The sequence below is a fragment of the Triturus cristatus genome, chromosome 12 (assembly GCF_964204655.1).
Source record: "Triturus cristatus chromosome 12, aTriCri1.1, whole genome shotgun sequence".
NCBI lineage: Eukaryota > Metazoa > Chordata > Amphibia > Caudata > Salamandridae > Triturus > Triturus cristatus.
Window position 1 is genome coordinate 103,673,774 of NC_140595.1, and position 12,295 is coordinate 103,686,068.

Below are 12,295 nucleotides of genomic sequence, written 5' to 3' on the forward strand. Positions count from 1 at the left end.
GCTTACCTCCGCTGTAGTTCTTGGTGTCCGCTCCACTTCACGAGGCTACCGGCAGGCTCCACACAATGTCTCTGGCCTCAGTCTCCTGTTGTGACGAGGTCATCAAGGAGCCACGGCGGACCAGGCGCTGATCCTGAACTCCCAGCCCGGCCGTGCCGATCTCTCCTCCGCCTCTCAGTTTCATGCCGCACTGCCCCAATAAATTATTTTCTATAGACCTCACCAGGTGATTCAAGCCAGCGAGGGGACACCGCAAGTCCGGGCCCGATTACCTCCACTGTAGTTCTTGGTGTCCTCTCCACTTCACAAAGCTATCAGCAGGCTTCACACCGTGTCTCTGGCTTCAGCCTCCTGTTACGACGAGGTGTTCCAGGAGCCCCCACGGCACAGGTGCTGATCCTGAACTCCCGGCCCAGCCGTGCCTATCTCTACTCCGCCTCTCAGTTTCGTGCTGCAATGCCCCACAAGATTATTTTCCGTAGACCTCACCAGGTGATTCAGGCCAGTGAGGGGATATATATTCTTTACAATTAAGGGGAGGATGGCCGAATTTATGGTGGATTTCCCGAACCCATTGGGAAGAGCTGCACTAAGGTGTGGCCATCTTGCCATGGACTTTCCGGTGCCCCCTCCCACCTCATTCCCCCCCAGTCTTGTCAACTTCTTGAGGTGTTTTTTTCTTTCTCCTCTGTAATTCTAGTGGTTATTTATTTATTCAGGCATCTCAGATCGGGGCAATTGTTCCCGATTGCCATAATGGAAGGCTGGCAGCTCTAGTTCTCTGATCATATCATGTTGACCAAGCACATTTATTTTCATCTGCCTATGGAAGTCAACATGGTCTCATTGTGAGTTCTAGTCCTGGACTGTGGTCTCTACTCTCTCTTTTTTCACTCAAATGTTGTGACTCTGGCTTTTCATTTCCCTAATTTCTTAGGTTGATCGTGTTTCTCAAGTAATCAATTTGCCTCTGCCTGCATTGCCTCCAAGTTGTCCTGTTTGAGTGCACCCACAGCAACTGTTCAATGCTGCAAAGATGCAGGTTCCCGATCTCAATCTGTCAGATTATACTCTTTCCAGCATGTGGAATTTGCTGCACATTTGAGTTTGCTTTTGGTGGCAGGTACCAGCGGTGACATTTTTAAAGAAACGTTTTCATCATAACATATTCCTTGAACTCGGCTATGCTCTTGGGAGGGACTTTTTGTCATGGAGCTCCAATCAACTGAAACTGTTTTCTTCACCTTTCAGTTCCTACTTCTTCAGCTGTCAAAGTTGCTGAGCTTCAGTCTTTGGTAGTAACCCTAATTTAAATGATTTCTCAAGGAGTAACAATGCCTAAAACAAACCGTTGCTAAATGATAACAAGAACTTTGCATACATTAGTCCTTTTTGCAAGTCTTAGTTTCCTTATCTTGCCCATCACTTGAAGAGAGAAATGTCCTTTGGGGTCTTGAGGGTAATACTTTGTATGATGTGTAGTATAACTGATCTAAGCGTGTATTGTAGTCATTTTATATGTATTGTCTCAATAAGTGTTGTTTCTTTACTACAGGCAGCAGAAAGCAGCCCTGACTGTGAACGACTTCAGCTCAAAGACTTAATTGGCTCAGAGATGAAGCACCTGACAAGCTATCCCCGTCTGCTGGATAACATAATCAAGCACACTGAGGGTATGGTTACCAAAGTATTTACTCTGGATATCTAAGTACCAATCACAGAATTCCTTTCGGAATGCGGCCTATTTTAATAGCTGTAGATTGGATGAGTGATACAGAATCACTATTACTGTTGCTATGCAAAAGGTATGTTTATTGCCCTCCCTTTGTACAGGAGAAAAGGAGAGTAAAGCCTTACAGCCCGCTGCTGAGGGCTATACCAGTTGTTAAAGGCTCTTATTCCAAGTTATAGCCTGTATCAGTGGGGGAGTGCCTTTACCAACTGGTATAGCTTGAGGCAGAAGGGCTTTAAGGCTATTAGAACATTCTACCCACTATGGATAGATCGTTCTAAATTAGAAAGAGAGAAACATAAAGACAAACATCGCGATGTTGTAGCAGAAGGCTTATACTAGCCATAATAAGCCCAGAGCTACTCCATTGTTGTCAATCGAGCTCCCAACGTTTCAGTATTGAATAATCATTACAGCCTCCACAACACTTTTTTTGTTATTTCATTGACGTAATGTTCATGCATCCCTAACCATTGCTTGAAGGTGTGACTCGCAATAATGATTTTCGTCACGTGGATGTTAATAATGGAATAATCTAAGAACTCACCTGCGTTTAAGGTTTTATTCAGACCATCTCCTTTCAATTTGGGTTGCAAATCTATGCCTCCTTTGAATGGCACCCTGTACTCCACTTCTGTCAGATTATTTGTCCGCTAATTGAATGGGAGAGCTGGATCCTAGGTTTTGCCCGGGTCTGTATTTTGGGAACATATTGGTGTGCTCTGGTCACCCCAGCTAGTAGTAACATATTGCGGGATCAGGAAGAGCACAGAGGCTTACAGTAAATCAAATGGTATTCTTTTTTTTAGCAGATTGTGACATAGCTTGATATGTTGCGTGGTTTCTTATAGTAATGATTACAACAAGTTTATGTTTGTGTCTTATAACCCCACTCATTTCTTTCTGTTTTTTTAAACTAGTATATGATCCACTTACCAAAGACAACTTGCCTATTTCTAAAAAATGGAATTGGTATATTTCCTGAGTCTAATATCTGTAGTAACTCTCCCTCACATCGTTCAATGTTTCTTCTGTGCTGTGGATCATTTTAAAGCCCAACAAATTGGCATCTAATCAGCTTGTTGGGTCAACATGATATTGCAGTTCATGAAGGACTACAGTTGTCAATGTTTTGATTGCTTCTGGAAGATCGGAAACTGGTCTCCGTTTTCTTTTGTATTGAATTGGCAATTGAGGTCCTTTTGAAGAGTGCTGTGACCTCCTCTTGCATCAAGCTGATCTAACCTGACTTTCCTATTGGACCAGATTTATTAGAAGAGGAGATGCTCTGGGTGAATTTCTCTTCTAAGATCTTTGAAACTGAGCTAGCTCTGGCTATGATGCGATCTTCTGAGATGTTTGTTAAACTGACAATTGTGTGAGAATATTTCCCTTTGCATTTTAGTTGTTGTAAACTGGTTCAAATACTTCCGCAATTTTGATACTGTCTTCAATCTTTTACAAAACTCAAACTGCTATTGTAGTGATTAGCAAAGGGTTAAGGCAGAGAGTAGATCAACAGTTGCCCTCAGGTTACAGTGGCTTTCCCTCCAAAATAGATTGAGTATTGCAAAAAACTAAGCTTTCTGTGCATCGGTGAGGCCCCTGTAGAAAATGAGGAGGGCTGACCAAGTCAGGCCCTATATAGTGTATGAAAAGGGGAAGGGTATGACAAGAAACTAGATCTTCTGCACATTGGTAAGATTGCTTTGCCTGCAAATACACATATTTAGTTTATTCAGTCATGAACTTGTGCTCATAAAGGATAAGGACCCTTCTAATCTTTCCCTAATTCATACAGTGAAGAATTCTGTGGATAAACCTTAGGCAGGCACTACAGTCTTTCTTAATGATAGGTGAGAACATATTCTGGATTCTTCATTCAACCCCTTTTTCTGGAAAGCAGTTAATTGCCTACCTCATTTACAGGTTCGACAAAAGCCCTTGTTTCAGCTGCAGCTAGAATCCTTGACGCTGCTGAGACTTTGACCTGCCTATGGGATTCGAATTTCTGCTATTTCTGTACCTATTGGTGGGGCTGCTTTCCCAGTATTATTTCCACCAACAATTCAAACATTGGTTTAATACTTAATTGGTCAGCATAACCACAGATGCAGCCATTCTCTCTTCCACGGCCACCTTCCCTTTACCAGGCCTCCAGGATAATGCTGTCATAAGTGCTGCCTACATTGAAGAAGTCCAAAATGGATGTATTGTTTTGTAAACTTTATTACACAGAAACAAACATGACATAACCACTGCCTGAAACACAGGTGGATTTTTGAGCATTTTCAGTAAGACATGTATCACCACTGGAATCCAAATTCGGATTACACTTTAAAACATATTGTACAAACAGCAGTGATTAATATTGAAATGTCTATCCAAACATAAAACCTCTAAACAAGAAAATGCAATAATTTGTTTAACACTTTTATATCAGATCACTATTCACGTTAAACGATGACCCTGTAACACGTACCTCAGCACATCTTCAACATTCATCATTGTCACATGATCAGGCCCAGATACTGAATTCAGTACATTTTTATGGATCCTAGGCCATGTGCTCATTTTCTTCTACAGGACCCCAATGGTTGTGGCTACACCTTCTTGTAATTCTTAGAGTAGTAATAATATTTAGATCCCATTTAAACTCTTTCTATTATTTACTTTTTCAGGGTTCAGTTTCGAAAATAGAGTCTTTTGGTGAACAGAAATCACAGTGTGCTCTGCTAGATCGCTTTTAAAATCCTTCCTTGCCCATTGCATGCGTAACAAGATTGGACCCTCTTAGTCTAACCTCCCTACCCCTTACTGATTTAAATCTTTTGAATTTGTAAATAATTGCAGTGAAATTTATCAATGTTCGGTCCAATAAATTACTTATCATTCTCAAATGAAGCAAACACTTGAGCTGCATTAGTTTCAATTCATTTTGTGCTCCTCATTTGACCTCATTTGTAGTTACTATTTCCCTGAAACTGTTCAATTACTCCCTCATGGAAAAGATCACCATCCCATGGCTCCACTGACATTAAATTGAACTTTGCCTAGTTCTTCTTTGACCAAGACCTACATACCAGGGCATGCAGCTCAGCAACAGTGATCTCCAAGTGTCTCAATGTGTTGTTTTTTAATCGCTGTCTCACTATTGCTTGTATTTCATGTCCACATAACATTTTCCATGCTCCTTTATATCACCATTGGTTACCTCTGTAACATTGCCCACTCCTTTACTTCACCATTGGCTGCCTCTGTTACATTCCCTGATCCAATGCATCACCATTGTCTACTTCTATAACCATTTTCTTTTGAAGTTTTCTCTGCCCACTTGCATTCAAATCCTCTCTGGAACACTATTTTCTCCTCCCAAGTCTAATGAAGCTGCACAATTTCCAGGGGAATCTATTGACTCCGCACCCACTACTCTAGTTGGAGCCTCACCATCTCATGCATGCCTTTTCGTTGGATACTTCTAACCACAGATTCCTCACCTTGTGAATACCCCCCCAGGCACCAACTGATTCAGAAATATTTTACAGCATAGCCCCCGACACTAGCAAGTGGCTCCATTTGGCTCCACGTCAACCTCATTCTGCCCCAGAAGTGACAGCCGAAGCTGTGTCAAAGCATCACTCTTTTGCACCTGATGTCAACTCCTTTCTTTCCACACCTTCACACACGGGTCCTGGAGCTAGCTCCCAACTTTTTTCTCATCAGTTTACAACATTTCTCTAAAATTGTTCCTTTCCACTGTGCAAGAGATAATGATGCATGCTAAAACTACAAAGTTTATACCTTGTAGGGACCCCGTGAGGTGTGTCTCCGGTGTTTGGATTTGGGTCACAACTTCAATTCATGTAAGGAATGTGCCCTTATGAATCCAAACTATTTATATTCTTCTCAAACAAGAGTAACATAAATGTCTATGTGGACCTGGGGAAACTTTGTTAGGTTCTTACCCAGCCATCTCAATCGAAGAAACAGCCTCCTTTGCTGTGATCCTCAGATGCACAGCAGAAGTCCGAGACTTTGGGATACCAGATTTTGAAGTCAATATCAATGTCCTCACAGAACTTCTACCACCTGGACAGGCTTTGTCCATGAACTTGTTATTATTTAGTGACAACCAATCTAATGGGTACCTGGGCTAAGCCTTTCCCTTACCCACCTGCGAAAAGGCAGATAGCCACTCCATAGAACTGATTCAGGTTATCCTGCTTTCCTGACACAACTCCTCACACATGAGAGCCTGATAGTTCAGGCATCTATCAGCAGAGTTAACTCCTACTTATTTCTTACGGTCCCTATAGACAGAGAGTCAAAATGAGTGGTAGCATTCTGAAAACAAGTTCTTCTAAATCATCTTAGCTCTGCCATTAGCCAATGCAAGCTGTTTAGGTATTCCCATGTAGTATAGAACATGATCACTAAGATCTTGTCAACAGTCCTAGGGGTATTTCTTGCCGGTGCAAACTATTTAAGATTTAGAAGAGGCCCTGGCACACATACAAGGAGTGTTCTAAGTTAATCACTTATAGCAGAGAGACAAGCATAATGTATCTGCTCCAGCCAACACGTGTTTCATCGATCGGGACAAGAGACCCGCGACTTCCTCAGGGCTGGAGAACATATATAAAACAGAATATCAGCCCACACATATGGGCACAATTGATGCATACTGTAAACGTGATTGTATAAGTGGTCCCAACTGTGTATATTTATATCATTTATATGCAGAGAAACCATCAAAAGCACAAATAAGTGAGCCAATCATTTCACCGTACAAGTGCCTATTTGTGCTTTCAAACATATTATAGTGTCTGATATATAATTCCACGATATTCGAAATTATCTAACGTGGTGATCAAGACAGTATTCACTCCAGGAAGCAATTGAAAACGTGGTGAAAGGGTTTATAACTGCTACAGCATAGGGAATAGGGAAATATACAGAGATATAAGGGACATGAGTGCATACCAGTTATGTTAATGGTGTGAGTTAGTAGGTTATGAGTACTGGGAATAGGCCCAGGCCTACCTTAATGTGCACTGGATATCGTTTTGAGCCTAAAATAATGTAGAGTGTTATCGTCATGTACACATATCTTGTATTTTTTCTATGTATGAAGATGCGGAGCCACAATATGAACATACACTATCTGGGAGACATACCTTCTGGCTGGTTATAATTCCGTCCCAGCCTTAGTACGGCGGGGAAAATTTCAAAGGTGATTGGTTGCTTCTGTCCTACATATATCTATAAATTGAAAATTGAGGATAATCTGAATTATTAGGGTCAGATATCACTTTACAGAAGCCCGCACCATTGTGAGAGTGCACATGTGAATAAGTGCGAGGCGTGGATTATAACGGCAGTGACGTGCTTCAACATGACAATCAGAGCAATGTGAGTGTACTGAACCAAGTTATCACGCTATGGCAGTATTAGATAACCCTGGGCGTAGTTCGCGAAGTAGCACTACGCGAAGCTACGCAAAGTTTGCTTCGCACTACGCGAACTACGCGTAGCACTTCACGAACTGCGTAGCACCCTGTTCGCACTGTGCAAGATGTCGTTTTCAATGATTGCACAGTGCGGACAAGCAACCGGCACTGTGCAATCATTGAAAACGGCATCTTGCACAGTGCGAGCTGTAGTTTTCTGCTGCTCGTGTAGATTTTTACTCGAGCGGCATCTTTCTCAACGCGGACTGGTAGTTTCTCATCGCGAGCGGTCGCGAGCACACGCGACCACTCGCAATGAGAAACCTGACCTCCTCGCGTTGAGAATCTCGCCAGGAGGTTTATTTTCCACGCTCGCGATCGCCAACTTGATGTTGCTGATCGCGAACGAGGAAAAAGTCTCGCCGGGATGTCATTTTGCTTGCTCGCGGTCGCCAAATTGACGTTGAGGACTGCGAGCAAGCAAAAAATGACCGCTGCACTACGCAACACTACGCTATGCGTGTTTGCACTGTGCTACGTGCAATTCGCGTAGTGCGAAGTAGCGCAAACTTCGCAAACTACGCGAGCGCAGCGTAGTGCTTTGCCCAGGCTTAGTATTAGAGAGCATCAATTATTGTGCCAGAGTCTTTAAAATGGCAGAGTAAGCTTGATAAGTATCATCAAGTAAATCATGTCAGACAACTTGAATTATCGTGGTACTGGGTGAGCGGAATTATCATGCGGGCAATGATAAGAGTACTTGGCCAAGCAATAAGTGGCTCAGATGCGTTACACAAGTGTGATTTAGTTATATAGACCTCGGTGAATATGCTCCCATTTGAGATTCCATGCATTTGAAAATTAGCAAATTATTCAGTAGCGAGTCCATGTGGGCGCGCCATCGTGTGTGATATAAAATCGAGCGGGCTGCGGCTGAATATTTCAAAGTGAGATTGATAAGTATCATCAAGTATATCATGTCAGACAATTCGAATTAACGCGGTAGTGGGTGAGCCGGCGGAATTGTCATGCGGGGCAATGATAGGAGTATTGAGCCAACCATTAGGTGGCTACAATGTTCAACATAAGTATGTATGGTGAAAAAAGATAGGTGAATAAGCTATCGTTCGCGATTCCATGCCTCTGAGATTATCAAATTATTTAGTAGCAAGTCCATGTAGGCACGCCATCGTATGTGATAAGAGCAAGCGAGCTGCAGTTATCGATATGGTGAGCGAACAGAAGCAGGCAAGAGTACTGACGGACATATGCCACTTACTTGTGTGTCCCTTGTGCTGTACACTCATTAACATGTGTCGCTGTCGAGTATCTGGGGTCGTGGTGCTTGATGGCCCTTAGGTGCTCATTGTTTCTCTATTTGAGTTGCCTAATTGTACTTCCAATGTAAAAACAGCTGCATTTACATTTGAGCATGTATACCACATATCGACTATTACAGTTGATCAATCGGCTAATCTCATATTGTTTCCCTTGATGACTCTGGAATGTTTCAGTGTTATTCATTGCTAGAGGACAAATTTGGCAGCTATTTATTTATTTATTTTAAGGTTTTGTAGAGCGCGTAGTAACCCTAGAGCATCCCAGCGCTAGACCTGAACTCAAGGGGGGGTCAGCGGGGGAGGGGGTTAAGGGTCCGGGAAGAGAAGAGTCTTCAGTGCCTTCCTAAACTCCAGGTGGAAGTTGAGGTCCCCTAGGAGGATGTAGTCAGCGGAGGGGAGGGCGTGCGGGCTGATGAAGTCTGCGATTTCTTCGCTGAATTGTGTGCGCGGTCCCGGGGGTCTGTAGATGAGGCTGCCTCTGAGGGTCGTCTTGGGGTCGGAGTGTATCTGGAAGTGGAGGTGTTCGGCGGCGGTGAAGGTGTCGTCGGAGTTGGTCGTGATGCGGATGGTGTTCTTGTGTACGATGGCGATGCCTCCTCCAGTCTGGTCGACGCGGTCCCTCCGGGACATCTTGTATCCGTCCGGGATGGCTGTGGCGATGTCGGGTGCTGAGGAGGCGTTCAACCAGGTCTCTGTGAGGAAGGCGACGTCTGGCGACGTTGTGTCGAGGAGGTTCCAGAGTTCGACGGCGTGTCTGTGGATGGAGCGGGTGTTGAGCAGGATGCACTTGAGGTGGCTGTAGCTGGTGTTCGGCTTGGTGGGTGCGGTGCAGGTCCGGAGGCAGGTGAAGTTGCAGGCTTGGCAGGTGAAGGGTCTGTGGGTGCGTTTCGGGGTGGCTTGGTAGCAGACGGGGTTCCGGCCGGGTTTGAGTGTGTTGAGGGTTGCCGCGTCGTAGGTCCGTCGTGTGGGCTGGCGTCGACGGGGCCAGGGGTCCTGGCGCTGGGCGCGGTCCGGCCGCGGACGGGCGCAGACGGGCTTGCCTTAGGCGCGCCTTTGGCGTGCCAGCGGCGCGCCTGCTGTGCACGTCTGCTGCGCAGCCGCTGCGCGGCCTCCATATAAGTGGGCGTGGGAGGGAGGAGCAGCTGGGAGGCGGGAGCGGGGTGGCGAATGGGAACGGCGGGGGGGCGGGGCCGCAGGGAGCAGCGGCGGGAAGCAGAGGTTGAGGCGGGAAACGGGGGGGCACAGAAGGCAAAGGGGGAGCGAGGGGGAGAACAGTCACGGGATACAGAATGCAAAGGGGAACGGGAGGAAAGCAGATACGGGATACAGAATGCAAAGGGGAACGAGGTGGGAAACGCCTGACACGGCACAAGTTACCATGAATGCAGGAACAACAGTGGTCAGACCGCAGCTACAGCGCACAGCTCGAGGAGGACCACACGGTGGCTAGGGGGGCGACCTACCTGGTGACAGGGTCAAGGGTCGCTTCCTTTACCACCGTGCGGCCTCCATATAAGTGGGCGTGGGAGGGAGGAGCAGCTGGGAGGCGGGGGCGGGGTGGCGAATGGGAACTGCGGGGGGCGGGGCCGCAGGAGGCTGCGGCGGGAAGCAGAGGTCGAGGCGGGAAACGGGGGGGCACAGAAGGCAAAGGGGGAGCAAGTGGAGAACAGTCACGGGATACAGAATGCAAAGGGGAACGGGGAAAGCAGATACGGGATACAGAATGCAAAGGGGAACGAGGGGGGAAACGCCTGACACGGCACAAGTTACCAAGAATGCAGGAACAACAGCGGTCAGACCGCAGCTACAGCGCACAGCTCGGGGAGGACCACGCGGTGGCTAGGGGGGCGACCTACCTGGTGACAGGGTCAAGGGTCGCTCCCTTTACCACCGTGCGGCCTCCATATAAGTGGGCGTGGGAGGGTGGAGCAGCTGGGAGGCGGGAGCGGGGTGGCTAATGGGAACGGCGGGGGGGCGGGGCCGCAGGGAGCAGCGGCGGGAAACAGAGGTCGAGGCGGGAAATGGGGGGGCACAGAAGGCAAAGGGGGAGCGAGGGGGAGAACAGTCTCGGGATACTGAATGCAAAGGGGAACGGGGGGAAAGCAGATACGGGATACAGAATGCAAAGGGGAACAAGGTGGGAAACGCCTGACACGGCACAAGTTACCAAGAATGCAGGAACAACAGCGGTCAGACCGCAGCTACAGCGCACAGCTCGGGGAGGACCACACGGTGGCTAGGGGGGCGACCTACCTGGTGACAGGGTCAAGACAAGTATGGTGCTCTGGCGCTAAGCATGGATGTTGAACAAGGGCTTTTCTGGTGACATCCAGGAATCACTTATGGATATGCCTTTTGATCAGTCTCACCTGTTAAGCGAGAAGGTTGACTCCACATTGGCGTGCTTTAAAGAAAGCAGAGCCACAGCACACTCCTAGTGCCTCTCTGTGCCTGCGAGGCAGTATCCTCAATAACTTTGCCCCTTTTCAGGCCTCACCGGGGGTTGTCATACAACCAACATACAGGCCCACTGCCCCAGCAATAGGCATCCCTGTCCTTTCATTATTGGGATTGAGACTCAGCGGCTTCAAACTTCCGAGAACCCTGCCATCTGCCACCAAGCCACTTATGTTTGCCCTAAGGAGAACATGATTGTCCTGTGGATCAATTATTTCCTTCATGGGTTGCAGAACATAACATCCAAAAGGTCTTTTGATAATGTCCTCTTCTTCTAGCTTTGCTGTCAATATGTCTTATTCGGGAAAAATTAGATTCAGTGCAATCCCTATATATCCCTGATGCCTACATTCCAATAAATTATCCTGTTGCTTAGCAGCCTACACTTTCACACTGTTTCTCTGTCCTTGTATTGAATTCTCATCACTATATCGCCCACTGGGTCAATGCTGAGGCCGCCATAGTTAATGTCCAGGGCTAGCATTTATCCCAGATATGTTTTCCCAATTTTTATCTCCGATCAGCATGGATGGGGAGTCGGTTAATACTGTGACCTTATTTCCTGCACTCTTTACCTCATATTCCGGTGTGCTCATCAGCCACCATCAACCTCTCTATTCACTTAATTTACTTCACTCCTAAAGAATTATTTTCTTAACTTCTTCACTGTCTTTCTATACTCAGTTTAATCTGTCATCATTGCACACTTCTACATAATGCCCTCTTTACTAACGTTTATTTTATTCTTCATGAAACAATTTAGGGGCATATTCACAAGGAACTATCGCCAAGTTAACGGCACTTTATCGCAGCCAAAGTTGCAATAAATCTATCGCCCCATTCAGTTAACAGCCCACAGCACCAGTTTACCTGCGATAGCAGCCGCAAAAAACATCGCCATAGAAGACCCCCGCAACAATCGCTAATGAGATGCAGAGTAGGCGTTCCCGTGCCAAAAGCAGCGACAACACCACTCCACAACATTCACAACGACAAAACAGAACTGCGATAAGAAAATGAAACAGGCAATAAGGTGCGTTAGCAGCAGGAAACAAACACCTGCTCTGACCTGATGCTAAGTCGGACGGACCACAGCCTGCACCACAAAAGGGAGACCAGCCCACAGCCACGCCTGAAGAAATACAGATGCACCCGGGCAACTGAACATGCAGCCCGGAGGGCCGAATGGGAAACAACACTAGAGGTGGGCGGAATTTGCGAAACTCACTTTAGCAAATTATCGCGAAAATATTAAAAATCTCCGCAAACACGCGGAAATATCGCGAAGATGCAGAAGTTTTTTTCCCGCCCGTTCG

General features: G+C 46.3%; 1 protein-coding gene across 1 annotated transcript in view; it reads left to right on the plus strand.

The window, feature by feature from the left end:
• Positions 1 to 12,295, plus strand: part of LOC146772750 (rho guanine nucleotide exchange factor 11-like) — a 222,653-nt gene that overhangs the window by 62,192 nt on the left and 148,166 nt on the right. Inside the window, 1 exon segment of the mRNA XM_085637028.1 lies at positions 1,556 to 1,673. Within this exon segment, the coding sequence (XP_085493154.1) occupies positions 1,556 to 1,673 (118 nt within the window).